At 32.0% G+C, this 15,935-nt stretch overlaps 1 protein-coding gene across 1 annotated transcript in view; it reads left to right on the top strand.

Annotated features, from left to right (window-relative positions):
* Positions 1 to 15,935, top strand: part of LOC145326253 (uncharacterized) — a 37,201-nt gene that overhangs the window by 19,253 nt on the left and 2,013 nt on the right. The window contains exons 5-14 of the mRNA XM_080169458.1: positions 48 to 472; positions 9,840 to 10,306; positions 10,417 to 10,540; positions 10,875 to 11,090; positions 11,620 to 11,776; positions 12,443 to 12,522; positions 13,831 to 13,937; positions 14,295 to 14,376; positions 14,711 to 14,832; positions 15,317 to 15,381. Coding sequence (XP_080025584.1) covers positions 48 to 472; positions 9,840 to 10,306; positions 10,417 to 10,540; positions 10,875 to 11,090; positions 11,620 to 11,776; positions 12,443 to 12,522; positions 13,831 to 13,937; positions 14,295 to 14,376; positions 14,711 to 14,832; positions 15,317 to 15,381 — 1,845 coding nt within the window. The remainder of the gene's footprint in view (positions 1 to 47; positions 473 to 9,839; positions 10,307 to 10,416; positions 10,541 to 10,874; positions 11,091 to 11,619; positions 11,777 to 12,442; positions 12,523 to 13,830; positions 13,938 to 14,294; positions 14,377 to 14,710; positions 14,833 to 15,316; positions 15,382 to 15,935) is intronic.

Consider the following 15,935-nt stretch of genomic DNA (forward strand, 5'->3'; position numbering starts at 1 on the left):
TTAGAATGACAAACTTGAACAGCCATTTTGATACATTAAAATTTCAGGCACAGTTTTGGGAGCCTGTTTGGACGGCTTCCTTTTCGGCGCCTGTTGTCGCCTGCCCGCCGATGTTGTCGCCGGGAACGTGACATCTGACCACCAGAGCAGCAATGGTGGTGGTGGCAGCAATGCCGCCCATAAAACAACCGCCGCCCCCCATACGGCGGCAATCTCCGCCGATAGCGAGAAATCGGCGGTTGAATCCACTAGTCATAGCAGTGATACAGTCTACAGTGCGCTAATACACAAACTAAAACTTCCCAATTTTGACAGTTATATGTCTACGGTAGCACCGATAACTTTGCCCTCGCCGCCGCCCAAACTACCTCCGCTTTCCCACAAGCCGTCCCACACGCCCTCAATCATCCTGGGGAACGGGACAGTGGTCAGTCTGGAGTCAATGTCCCTGCGACCACTGACGGGAAATAAGGTTTTTTTTTTTGTTGTTTTGGCTAACCTCTGTAAAATAAAGTAAAACACTAGAGGGAGAAAGGGTTAAATAACTGTATTTCCCTATCGAAATGACCTTGTGCCGACTCTTAATTGGGTCTTTGAGAATCACCCAATGGTAACGGTAATATTAACAGCCAAGTAGCAGAAAACAATTTGCTAGCAGACGAAGAAGGTCATTGAAATAGGGAGGACGTAGTTATCTGTATATGCATCTATACTATAGATCTGTTCTCTGAACTGATTAAAGTTTCCATTTTAGGGAAGCTTTATTTAACTTCTAGGATGTTTTGGGCTTTTTAAATTATGATTGATTAAAAGTAATTTGGGGTATTACTAATTTGTCCCCTTGCCTTTACGCACTTGGACATTATAGGGGAGCAACAAATTGTTCTTAGTTTTACATTATTATAAGAGAATTTAATGGTTCATAGAGAAGCTGCGTTTAAAAGTATTATAAAATATAAAAAAATACATTCGCTGTTATCTTTTTTAAAGAAGGGACCAAAATGTAATAATTTCATATCTCAATATATAAAATAGTAAAATTTGTTGTCTGTAGCAAAGGACATTGCTAACCACTGAACCGATATGGTTTTCCTGTACAGTGAAGCTTCTTATACGTTCAGGGAATGTTTTAAACTATATGGAAAGAGGATATCTCCACCCTACCAAGTTAAATGCTTATTTTACTTTTACAACTTAAATTATACATTGAGGGGCGTAAATGCTAGTTTTCTACAAACAAATATTATTTCTTATGTAATTCTAACTAAAAATTGAAAGAAAAATTAGCAGCATGCTGAGACTTAAGTTCATTCTATTTATTTTGTTCTTGGTAGTTTCACAAATTAAGTAATTTGCCCTAAGTTATAGAATTTGCGGGCAAAAATATATTTACTACGTTTCAAATATTTTCTTCATCCTTACAATTGCAGGGAGGGAGGGAGGAGACATTGGGCTATTTTTACACCAGTCCCCAAAGTTTTGTTATAACGTTTTCTTACTTGTTGGCTTAACAACTTTAGGGAGTTTTATTAAATTTTTGGTTGCTTTATAAAGTTGAGGGGTAATTTTGAATGACATCATTTGTCTCATCCCTTTAGATCCCTACTCTTTCGCAGTTCGTTTTGATTTTATGGAATAAACCTACCAGTTTTTAAAGCTATCTTATTTAGACTTTTCATGTGTAGTTATACTAGCGTTTAGGAATGAGGCTGTTAAAAAAAATTGATGTTAATAGTTAGCGAAGCAATGAAATGCAGACAACATTGTTATGACTATAGAACAGTTAATTATAAATCAGTACTTAAATTTGAAATCTCTAAGTTAGTATATGTAATTAGAAAATGACCATTAAGATAACTATTATAGAGTACTATAATATATTTTCAAATTCAAGGAAAATCGAAAATTCTAAAATAAATATAAAAAGTATAGATCTCCAATCCCTTTAGTAGTCCACCAACGGGAATACTGCGTAGGAACAATCTGATCAAATTATTAGTTAGAAAGTGTACACATTTTTGCACGAAAGGGTTGTTGTAGTTTTTTTTCATAAACTTCCTTATTAGACGGATTATAGTGTAAAATTGACCATCTAGGGCAATAAATCTAGTATTTCCCTAAATTTAATTTCATATTGTGTAAATAAGAACATCAGTTATGAACTAAGTAACATTTATCCTTACAGTTACTTTTTTGTTGCGAAGCTTCCTTACAACGAGAGCAGTTTTTACGACCTACTGACAAAGCAATTAAGTTAAAATGGAGATAACTTCCTTATTTTTTGGCTAATTTAAAAAAAAACTTGAAAATATGATTTACTTTAGTTAAACTATCGTTTACAGTGATTTATTTATATTTTATGGCTTAATTCTTAATATTAAAAGGGTTATTGCTGTGAATTTTTTTGAATGGATGTAAAATATACGTGGATATTGTGACAGGTAAAAAATTGTCGTCAACTTAGCTTGCTAACATGGAAATCGTTTATTGGACAGTAAGAAATGGGGTAAAGGTGGTGGGGGGGAGAAATCAAGTTTGACTTCGTTAGAGAACATGAAAATCTGGTGTAAAATCCAATTAAGTAATGATATATCCAATTGTTATGGACATTATTGTTATTGTTAATATTATAACATGTGTTGGATTTATTTAAAGTAAACAATGAAATATTTCATAATACTTTATCTTTATTTGTTTAAAAAGATTAAAATTGGAATGGTATCTTATATCATTAAATCTCATAACTTTTTTCTTTATTAAATTTGATGTAAAGATATTTATAAAAGAAAACAGAATGTCGTTCTGTCTGTGTATTTTTATTTCTCCTTTAAGATCTCGCTAACAATTAAATTTTTTAAATTTTTATTATAGTGAATCTTTACTTAGCTCCTTGGTTTTTGAATATTTTGAAGTCGTTGAATTGTTTCAGTCTATTTTCTCCCCTATCCTTCCCATCGAAAACTGACCCCCAAATGCTAGGAGCCCAGAAATACCAACAAAGAGAAATACCGAGTAGCTTCACTACTAAAAAGTCACAAAAACAGAAAAAAAATTCTATAGTATGAATCAATTCAACTTGTTTTTATTAGTAGGAAAATAGCCTAAAACCAAATCTAGAAATATAAAATTAAATATCCTAAAACTTCAATAAAATTGAGAACTCAATTGGTTTAGTAGTTCTTGAAATCTTAAGCTATAGACAAAAAAAAACCTTACTACTTTGTATAATAGGAAGAACAAATATTATTAAATTGTATAATAATAATAGGTTGATACGTTTTGGTGCTTTCCTTCAAGCACTATAACCCATCACCCTCACTTCTGAAGTTTCGTATAAATGTATTAGCACAAATCGTATATCAAAACAGAAATTAAATCACAACATTACTGTTTTTCTTAAAATTTGTCTCTCTCTGTGCAGTCAAGGATTAAAATAAAACATAGTCAACCTTCAATTTATTCTTATTTTACATACACTATAAAAAAAAAGTAGTTAGATTAGGTTAAGTTAGGTTGGGTTATCTAATGTTTATTTTAGTTAAGTTAAGTTAGTCCCACGCAAAGTTTAGACTCCCCAAAGGGGCTATTGGCTTGGATACAGTCAATGGATCCAAAATTAAGGAAAAATTCAGTGAAAAAATATCCCAAAATTACATCAATGTAGAATGCTTAAAATGGAAATACTTACCTACATTATGATATATAGGAATGGTTCGCTTAAAACATTATACCTAATGGTCCTAGAAATCCAACTTAAAAAAATTAAGTGATCGGAATCGGATAAAATTTTTATGTTCATTATGCTTTTAAAAAATCGTCATGTTTAAACTGAATATACGGTTTTTCTTGTAATGAATATAGAGATGCTGCGCTTTCTAAATTTTACCTAACTGGCACAGAAATCATTATGCAAAGATTAAAATTGCTTGGACAATTCTAACATGTCTAAATTAGTGGTAAGAGCTGACCTTGAATGACTCATGGACCTATCCTAATTATAGAAAAGGTTCGCTTTTAATTATGAAGCATTTTTTAAACAATTTTCCGGAGTTGTATTCTTTGTTTTTATAGCACAAATTTCTCAATTTATGTTTGACTTTAGAATCAAATTTCGCTAAGTCATTTAAAATTTTCATATATAACCTTAAAAAACCTAATATTTAAAATTTACAGCCATCCTTTAGAAATGTACACTTCATATACAGAAATTGATTATTTCAAAATGTGGTGCTTTCAATTATTCATATTTTATCTACCTCCAAAAATAAAATAAAAATATTTTTCATATTATATAAAGTAGTGAGGATTTTTTGTCATTTTTTTTTGGCATTCCATTCTCGGAGTGGTTTTAGGCTTTTCTTAAATCCTCGAATACAGAGCCCCTAAATGCTAGGGGTCCATCTCCTAGTATATAATACAGAAGCCAACAATGTTCAGGGAATAAAGGACAATGATAAAAAATATTGTACATTGAAGATTTTGATTTAATTTAAATACGGAAATGGCCCTTAACAATCCAAATTTTAAATTGATCAAATATATCCAAATCCTTTAACATTTTGATAAATTGAAATTGATTACAGACTAAATACGAAGAATATGAAAATCTCAAAAAACTCAAATAAAAAACTAGGCATTAAAGCTTCAGATTCCCAATAGATAGGAAATTTGTCATCCTTTTATATAAAGTAGTAAGGGTTTTTTGTATGAATCACTATAACTACGGAAGCAATTAGGTTTTCTTAGATAAGCTTCACCTAGGTAAGGTCCTCTGATGGTTTTAGGCTATTCTATATTCAATTAAAAGTCTTGGGATGTTTTAAAACTATTTTACAGGCCCCTCTCTGCCCCCTCGAATACAGAGCTGCTAGATGCTAGGGGCGTAACTACTTGTAATCTGTAAAATGATATTATTAAGATTAATTTCATTTGTATTTTTCGTAAAGATAAAAATAATAAAGCACAAAAACTCGTTCTTAAAAAAAGATAAAGCATAAAATTTTGACAAATATGTAATAGATACCCAAATGTCAAAATCTATGAAAATTCCCAAAATTGTCCTCACTTAAGATAACAAGATAAGGTGACCTTCACCTTAAAAGGAAACTATTTCATTTCACTTTTTATAATTCTTTTCATACTGTTTGGGCTTTTTATCTTAAAATAGTTTTATACTCTCAAATAAGAAAAAAAATAAAAATAATTTTGTCTCAAGTTGTAATTTGGATGATTTCACCCATTGGAGATTGACCACACCCCAACAAAATAGCCTTGTTCCTTCCCAGGTTCAATATAAAGCTTCCCTAGATGTGTTAGATCTTGTTTTAGAGATACTATTGGAAATGTTCTTTCATATAATAGATTTTTTGTATAAAATGCAAAATATTTGAAAGCTTTATTTTTTAACAACAAAAATAGAAAGCGCAAACAATCTTTTAACCTTGAAAATAAGAACTTGCTTACGCTTGGGTTAAGTTAAATTATAGACAAGATTATGACTCTCTTTATCTTTATGAAATACTAGCGGCTACGCCCCCACAAGACTTTAGGTGTACTTAAGGGTAGGGAGGTAATAATTGACCCCTCCCTCTATTTTCATTTTAATATTAAAAACAGGGGGGGGGGCTTATTTTATTTCGAGGGTTGGGTATAAAAAGCTTCACTATAAAGGAGAACCATGTCGGTTCAGGGGTTAGTGAGTTCCTTAGCTACACACAAAATAACCTTACTACTTTATATAATAGGATACACATTGGAGGTTTATTTGAATATTAACTTAAAAATGTAAAGTTTGAAAGCAAAATGTTAATACCATCATAAAAAATTTATGGGGTGTACTATACAACAAAGTCCAATAATTTCCGTGAAGTTTTTATAATATTAAGGCTTAACAACTTTGGGGATTTTTATTTACTATTAATTGGTTGTTCCATTAAGTTAAGTGTCCAAACTTTTCAACCATTAATTGTAATCCACAGAAAAGGTAATTGTGTGTATCATCATTGGGGATGTACAATGTACATCAATTTAGCGGCCATTGTCTTATCCCATTAGATCTCTGAATTTCCCTGTCATTGAGTATAATAAGGATAATTTTATAAATAAGATGTTTATCAGTACATAATTTTCTCCTGGCAACCTATAACCGACCCCTATTTCTTTTTTTGTTCAAATCATTAATACAGGGTCAATGGAAAATAGATTGATATTACAAATAATAATTTTGATCTTGATAAAATATTGACTCGGTCTGTGTGTCTGTACCAAAGGATTTCGCTAACCACTGAACCGATATGGTTCTTCATTAAAGGGTAGCTTCTCATAGGTCCTGTGAAGGTTTATAACAATTTAAGGTGAGGGTTGCAACACCCTCCCAAGAAAAATAGAACCTAGAAAAAATACAACTTTTGCTTTAAAACTACAATTGAAAATGGTTGTCGACAACCCACCCAACTCTAGGGGCGTAACCGCTAGTGAGTAATAGGCTGTATTCAAGTAAGTCTGTCTGTTTAAAAATACGGGTTGAAATATTTTGGGGGCAAATACCATTGATTAGGATGTTCGTTTCGTTGGCCAAGATTTCACCTCAAAAAATACAGAATGCTACTATTTTTTTTTTGAATTAACTGGATGATAATTTTTAGATAAGAGGCTTGTTTACCAACATGAAACTACATTTGAAGTAAATAGAACGCAATTCTCAAAATTATTTTTATTATTGTTTTATAACAAAAGCAGGATTAAAAGATAATCTTTTTATAACAAAGCAATAAAATGACTAAAAAGGTTTACCAGACGTTTAATTAAGAATATTTAAGCTGAAACGTAGGAACGTCTTGGCTTTGAAATATTTTTGGTTTGATAAATTGTATTTCCTAGCTTTATGAAAGTTGGACTTTAATTTTTCCATGGCCTCAGGATAATAGGCCTAGCAATTGCTATCAAAGTTTTTAAATAAAATTTTTACTTTTTATAATTTTTAATAAAATGGATTAAATTTATCTATATAGAAGCTATGCTACAAAGAAAATAAGAAAAAATGTATATAAAAGAGTATGTCATTTGAGCCACATAAATTCAAGTTCAACCGCATTTTCTTCCCTTATTTTTAGATTTTTAGAAAAGATAATTTTATCTGTAAAAACCATTAAACCCGCCTTTTTGGGAAGCATATATTTTAACATATTTAAAACAAGGATAATTATGTTCAGAAATATCAAAATTATATTCTAATAGCAAACTTATTTTAGACCAGGGGCGATTTCTCTTGGGTGAGATAAGCAACTCTTTACCATTTAGATAATTGTTTTCCATTTTTTTAAAGGAGCTTTACGTTGAAGGAGAAATCAACCGGTTCAGTGATTAACATCCTACCTCTTTTATGTAAAAAAAGTAGAAAAATATACTTTTTGAACTTACTTTTACAAAACCCCTTCTTTTATGTTAAGTTCGATACATCAAACATTTTGGAATTCCAATTCATGTCTATATCTAGAATGTGTATTATGATGGGAGCCAGGGAAAAGGGAATGTAATTCTGATAAAAGGGAATGTAATTCTGATAAACAATTCTAAGTAATAATTTCCTCACAACCCACTTCCCTTATTTCCCCCCCCCCTTCTTACCCATTTCCCTATAGAAACATAAAAAAAACAAGCTCTACGCCAACTCTACGCCAATAAAATATATAAGTTTCGGCAAATTCAAATGACAGCCCTTGGGTAGGAGCAAGGACTATTACAACTAATACTAACGAAGCTGTTTGATATTATATGCTAAATATAATTTTAAATATGTAAAAACAATGTAAGAGAATGGAAGGGATAAAGAAAGAAAAAATAAAGAGAAAGAAAGAGAATCACTTTTTAGGAAATAGGAAATTTTCTGTACCTTCTAAAATTTATTTTGATATATTCTACTACAACAAAAAAAGTCTTTAATACTCATACTGTTTAGTTTGGACTTTATTTTCAAAAATTTTGAGCCAACAAATAATATAACGTGCTTAAAAAACTTTTGGTAGAAGTGTAATTTACAGTTCAATGTCCCCTCACTCCCTGATTATGTTAAAAGAAGGTGTTTCAAATCTATTTATTATTACTTGGATCTTACATCAGATTATCATGTTCTCTAATACAGTGAAACTTGTAGCTGGCTAAATTACACCTTTACCCCATCCCCTACCCCTACTACTGCGTAAATTAACTGACTAATAAGTGATGTCCATGTTAGCAACCAAAATTCACGACAATTTTTCTTCGTCATAATATCCCCTTTCATAATATCCACGTATATTCTATATCAATGTTTCACAATAATAAAAATATTTGATATATTTATGATGATATGGCCATGATAGCCTTTTATGGCAGATACTGAAGACGTCTCAATAATCAAAAGAAGATTTCTAAAGGCATAATCGTTTATGAATCATAGCCCCTTTATACTTGTTTCGGAACGCAATGCCTAGCCGTTCTCGAAATCTTATCTCGAAGCCCTCCGAATGACCAACATAGTGAAGTTTACGAATGTGTATTTATTACCATGAAAACAGTAAGTCTAAAACAAAAATATAAGAATTAATTACATAAAATTAATTGTTATTATTTTGTAACATCGAGGTTGCGTGATTTTAATTTAATAAAAAATATGAATTTTCTAAAAAACTTAAAATTGGCACGAATCATATTAAATCGCATCAGAAATTGATAATTTTAGAATAAAATAATCAATAATATAAAAGTAAATATTCGTATATCAAAACTTAGCAGTTAAATGGTCTATTTGCTGAAAAATTAATGATTTAAATTTCTTCATAAAATTGTACCATTCTACGCTTATTTTCAAGAATTAAAAGATAAATTCTTACCACATATGATGTCAAACTAAGCAGGAAGGCTTATTTGAGATCTTCCACGTATCAGAGCGCATGTATTTTCAAGCAATACATTATTTTCATTCACGTAGCTCCTCACATGGGAATCATCAAAGGAAAAGTGCGCGTCTCTTTTGTTTGTTTACAAGCCACGCGCGGAGATAGTTAGGAATGCCGCATAACACACTCATTCTCTGGGGAATTCTGGTGTAAGGAAAAAAGGGATTAATGGGTTCGAACTTGCCCGGGAATACAAGAAATACATACCGACACAATACTATTTATATTTTTGGCATTCCACCAAGAATTCAAAATTTCGACAATATAGTGCCTGTAGTAGTGAATGGGAGAAAAAAGGGAAGTATATTGATCCAATATCTTATATCTAAGACTTTAATGTATTTTTATGCTAATAAAATAAATTTGAAAGTCCAAATAATCTGAAGTATAAAATTCAATTCATTTAAAAGAGAAAAAAATTTGTTGGCTTGTCCAAAATATATAAGTCTCAATTTGAAACTAATTGAAGTATTAAATTTTAAATCGATAGGACCTTGATTTTAATTTTCACAGTGTTTGAAGATATATCTGTAATTTGATGTATTTTTATTTGATAAAATTTATCTCATAAATCTAAGTTTATTTTTAAGCTAACTTTGATTACATTTTTATTTTTAAGAATAATTTGGTTTTATTCAGCTTATACCAACAACGAAATTAATTCGAGAAAAAAAACGAAACCTATACGTGTTTTCAGCTGTCGTTGGGGGGCAACAACATAGAAAAATTGACGACCTTTCCATCTGCCCCCCTAATATTATTTTAGATTTATTTCGCTTGTTGGTTATACTTTATTTCTGGGTTTTTATTTGACAACTAACTGCCTGTTTTGATTTCTTTGATTGTATTTATACAGAAATCAGTTGATTGAAATAAACTTTAAAATATTTTATATTTTTTTAGGGTCCAGAGAAACAGACAGAGCCCAACATGCCATTGTCAACATGGTATCAAATCTCCAACTCCAACAGCAGCTTCCTGGAGACAGCCACCAACTCCCTAAAGCTTCTGTCAACCTCAACTTCTTTTGATCAACTGCCATCTTCCTTACAAACAACCACATCTCAAGCAACTACCACAACAACAACAGAAGAAGAAGAAAGTACAACAAAATCCGCCATTGAAGAAACAACAAAATCTACCAAATTTACTACGGACGAAACGACGACATTAGCGGAACAGCAGAAGCAGAAGGAGGAGGATAAAAATGGCGGCGATATTTCTGATATTTCTAGTCTTGGTAAGATTGACCTGAGTGCAATAGTTCTTGAGGATGGTCTGATGGATGAAAGTCTTGATGGTAATGGTATCACCTTTGATGTGGAGGGAGTCGATGACACGGAAAATGAGATTGATGATGATACATTTAAGTAAGGATTTCATTAATTATTTAATTATAGTAAGTATAAAATCTGAATTACTTATGAATTTTTTAATTACTTCACTTTTTATAATCTTTCAAAAATATATTTAAACTTAGGCCAGTATTGGATGATGAAAATATAAATGACCAGCTTGACATCTTTGTCCACTCCATCCTGGCCTCCATCAACCAGAGCATACCCAGCATCCTCGAGCAAATGGAGGAGGAGGAAGGAGAACAGGTAATGTGTGTGTGTGTGTGTGTTTCTCTGGCCTTCTATCGTCTCTTCAGTAATGTAACTCTTTATTCTCTCTTAATGAACTCAAGTTATAAGTAGATACAGAGAATGAGGAATGCTGTTGCCGAAATACTATATAATTACATATTTAGGGCGTTATTTGTAAAAATTAAAAACTGTGCAAAAAAAGTTTACTTTCGGTTTTTGCTGAAAAAAGCTTAATTTATAAGGGTATAGCTTAACTTTTGCCCCCTCTATTCTTCAACTACTCTTTACTAGAAGTCAATGAAATTCATATTTTTGTATTTTAAAATTTAGAAAATAAATAAAATTTTAGACAACCTATGAGGTAGACACAACGATGGCACCATTCGAATGGAAAGATGACTGGGAGATGACGACTAAACCCTGGACCATAATCACAAAGCTGCAGGGCAACGGCGGGGCTACTAGCATTACTACTGAAGGCACCAGCATTGCCACGGAGGAGAATGCCATCGAGACGACAACAAAGAAAAAACATTTTAAGAAGAAACATAAAAATAGGTTTAAGGTATATATTAATTCTTTTAAAACGTAACAGGATGTCTGCTTGTCTTTTTGTAGAGAAAGATCTTGTTAACCACTGCACTGCACTGGTTCGAAATATTTCTTTTTGGGAATTTTTAAAAGTTTTTGGTGGAGGAGAGAAGGAATATTTGTTTTTTATATGAACGCTCCCACCATCTAGGGGGTCTGTATTTAAATTGTTAAGACGAAAAGCATAAATCATCCCAATACTTAATTCTAAAAGTTAAATGGTATAAAACCGAACTGGGAACTGTGTAATGATTCCCTAAAAAGGAGAATTCAATTGGTTATGTAGTTATTAAAATCTTAAGCTTCAGACAAAACAATCTTGCTAATTTATTAGATAGGATATCCTATAAAAAAAATTATTGCCAATATTCACTTTAAAAAAAGATAAAAGCATTTTTTGGTTTATAGAAATGAATCTACTTAAAAATATGCATTCACTTAGGGGAAAAAGAAAAAATATACATATTTTGGGTACCCCATATTTGAACTGCAAAACATTTTAGAATAAGAACAAGAGGAAGAAGCCTACTCCAGAACCTATTGTTAAGGCTGCTACTACAACCACTACCACAACAACTACCACTACAACAACAACTACTACTACAACAACAACAACTACTACCACCACAACTACAACTACATCTTGGGATTATACTAAAGGTAGAAACATAACCCCCAACCTTGGCTAAACATGTAGTGCATTCGCTCGTCGTCGGGGAGGCGATAGGTTCAAATCTCGGCCCGACACCGCGTCATAACTAATGACGTTAAAGATTGTTTCTACTGCTGCTATGTCAGGTGCTTGACATAAATAGTTAGAGTAGGGGTGAATGCCTTGGCCCATAACAGGCGCAACTCTTTACCATGCACACAGTTGGGAATCAAAGGGTTGGTTGTCTATTGGATGTTACTTAACCAGTGGGCATCCTAATGGGTTCTCTAGATAATCACTTGAAATCGAAGGAGAATCCCGACCCAATTAGTTAATAGGTAAAGGTAGAAACATACATGTTAGCTGACACGAGAATAGCAGCAAGTTTTATATTTGGTTAGGTTCAGAAGGATCATAACTCCCACAGGGAAAAGGGCCATAAGGGAAGTAATTCCCATGAAACTTGATAAGTTGATAAGCTAAATAAATATATATTATTGTGCATCAGACGTTACAATTAATTATTTTTAAAAAAGTATTATAATTCTTATTATCAATAAATAAAATCAATGAATTTATAATCATAAAGGTTATTAAGGGGAATTTAAAGATCGCCTTATTAAGTAACTTTTTAGTGCCTTCTATTATGTATTAACAAATAATTTTTTTTGTAGATTGTGGAGTGAGGCCCCTACGAGGTCAAGGAAGAATTGTTGGTGGCGAGAAATCTGCTTTTGGAGATTGGCCTTGGCAGGTAGTGTAACTAAATATTATATTATCTACAAAGCTTCAATAGTGTTTAAAAGTTGAAAAATGTATAGTTATTTATCGCATAGTATTATAGACAACCTTCTATATAAAATGAAAAATTATAAGATTAAAACAAGTTTTGTTGCTCCGAGGGGACGAAGGACCAAACTAACAAATCTGGTATTAAATTTATGATTTTTGTTTTAATATTCGAGGAAAATTGTCTTTAATACGATGCTATACATGATTTTTTAGTATGGCTGAGAACCGGTTCTTATCCTGCTGATATTAACCGGCTTCAAGGCCATACTGGAAAATAATAAAAGTAGTTTGAGTTAGTTTGTGTGTGTAAATTGAACTTATTACATGATCTCGATGCTACAACACAATTATAGCTACTAGTCTTGAGGTCATTATTAAGCCTGAGTAAAAGAGTATCCTTAAAGACTATAATTCAAATTTTAAAGGGAGATGCCAATTAGAACAAAGCCCTTATTGACTATGGACATAGATAGTAAAAATTTTAATAAGGTTGCGTGATTTTTTATAAAGATATTTAGCTGTTTCTAGGTATGAAGGGTACTGGGCTGTAAATTAACTTGTACCCAAGCACGATGTCTAGTTCGTTGTCTAAAAAATTTGGGCACGTTTATCAAATCTTGATTGGTTGGTTTAAAATTTACTGTTGTCTAAACTTTAACCAAGGGGGGCAGCGGTTCTGATACTTTTGCGTAAACAGGGTGCATAGGCTTTGTCTTAGGAGTGAGAGGATAGGTTATTAAAGAAAAAAGTTACTATTGGGGTGTATTTTTCTTATATTTAAAAAAAAATTTGATAGGTCTCCAGGTTCAGGTACTGCAGGCTGGAAGGTTGTCTCTGGACAGGAAAAAATGAAAAAAAAAATTTAAGAGTTAGAAGTCAAATTATAAAACAAAATATGCATCTTTTTGAATGTTGTTTACCTATTTGAAGATAAAAGATGCATATTTTGTTTTATAAGTTGAACTGTAACTATTCAAAAAAAAAATTTATTTTTACCTGTCCAGAGACAACCTGGAGGCCTGCAGCACCTGAACCTGGAGGCCAAATCCAAAATCTTATTAGATATAAGAAAAATACACCACAAAAGTAAACTTTTTTCCATAATAACCTATCCTCTCACTCCTAAAACAAAGCCTATGCCCCCTGTTTACGCAAAAGTGTCAGAACCGCTGCCCCCCTTATTTCATTTTACAGAAGTGGTAATCATGGTTATCATCATTGGTAATGTACATGAATTTATCGTCCATTCTATTTAAACTTTATTATTTAGGTGTTGATCAAAGAACGTTCTTTCCTGGGTCTATTCTTGAAGAACAAGTGTGGTGGTGTTCTTATTTCTGATAGACATGTTCTTACAGCCGCCCATTGTCAACCTGGGTAAGTTAAATGTGTCTTTAATCCTTATATGAAGGATGTTTCTTTGAGTTTCTGTATGTATGTAGCTTAAGATCTCTCCATTAGATGGATCGATATAGGTGATGCTTCTAATAGGCCCAGGAAGGGGTTTTACCTATTTTGGGGGGTCGGTACCTCCTTCCTACGATAAGAAATCACCTTAGAACCCCCCCCCCCAAAGAACAAAAAATAATTGAATGAAATAGTCGGAATTTTATTGACACCATATATCATAATGGAAAAAGAATTAGAGATATAATATAAGTATAAAAAAATGAAAGAAAAATAAAGACAGAAAGTGAGAGCAAACTCAAAGGCTAAAGATTAATATTTATTTAGATTATTGGCGTCACTAATAGTAGAACTTGGTGAACATGATATTTCTGGCCCAACTGAATACATGTCTACTAAAGAAAAAGCGGTAAGAATTTTATACCAAAGCATGACTGTTTAAAAAAAACAGAAAAATAGTTAATTTTTCTTGTTTTTCGAAAAAGAAATCATTATTTTTTTGGCAGTCTATATGACAATATACGATATTGAATTGTGTTCTACTTTTATAAAAGCATTATTCGAAGCTATTAAAAACGATCACTTAACGTTTTGGAATGTTCGATAATCCATTTTATGATTTTTTTTAATTACTGATAAAAAAAGATTGTAGGCCAAGGCCTACCTTCACTAGGAACAACAGCTACTGGCCCTTATTCATAAATTTACCTTGCCAGCATCAATGTAACTATTTAACTTTTCAGGTAAAGCGTGTAGTTGTCCATCGTGACTACAAGGCGCCCACATTTGAGAACGACATTGCCATCCTGGAGCTGGAGGAGCCTATTGAAAGACAACCCCATGTGGTTCCTGTCTGTATGCCAAAGTAAGTATTTAGTTGTTGGGTAGCTGTCATAATTTGAATTAGGAAAATTTTATTTTTGTCTTTAGTGTAAAAGTCAGGAATCAAAAGGGATAAGACAATGGCCGATAAATGTTTGTACATCCCCAATGACGATACACAAAATCACCCCTTCTGTAGATTAAAATTAGTCGTTGAAACGTTTGAACACCTAACTTAATAAATCAACGATCAAAATTCCCTGAAGTCCCCAAAGTTGTTAAGCTAACGAATAAGAATACGTTATTATCAAAAGTACAAAGAAATTTTCGGCAATTTCCCCAAAGTGCTTATTCTAGCATAGAACTCCCCTTTTCCTTGTTTTAAATAAATTAAAAAGACGTAGTTTTTAATCTGGTAATGATTGTTAACTTAAGGTAGGTTTGTTTAAGTTATATAGGGAACAAAGTAGGGATTAGGCATACAGGAAAAAATATTAAAAATCTATTTTAAATAATTGTATTTTTAGAACCGATGCAGGCGACTTCCTTGGAAATATGGGAATTGTTACTGGTTGGGGCAGATTAGAATATGGTAAGCAATTAGTATTAGTAGCGTAGCTATTTTATAACTATTATTCTCATACGTTACCTGTAATTATAAATATCTAAGTGGTAGTGTACCTAATATCCTACACCAAGTGAACCTGTAATTATAAATATTAAGTGTCCAGTATTGATCATATTATATCTAGGCGGTAGTGTACCTAATATCCTACACCAAGTGATTGTACCTGTAATTATGAATATCAAGTGTCCAGCATTGATCATATTATATCTAGGTAGTAGTGTACCTAATATCCTACACCAAGTGAACCTGTAATTATAAATATAAAGTGTCCAGTATTAATCAAATAATTTCTAGACGGTAGTGTACCTAATATCCTACACCAAGTGTACCTGTAATTATGAATATAAAGTGTCCAGTATTAATCATATTATATCTAGGTGGTAGTGTACCTAATATCCTACACCAAGTGTACCTGTAATTATAAATATCAAGTGTCCAGTATTGATCATACTATATCTAGGTGGTAGTGTACCTAATATCCTACACCAAGTGTACCTGTAATTATGAATATAAAGTGT

The sequence above is a fragment of the Acartia tonsa genome, chromosome 8 (assembly GCF_053477335.1).
Source record: "Acartia tonsa isolate MP-2025a chromosome 8, ASM5347733v1, whole genome shotgun sequence".
In the NCBI taxonomy this organism is placed as follows: Eukaryota; Metazoa; Arthropoda; class Copepoda; order Calanoida; family Acartiidae; genus Acartia; species Acartia tonsa.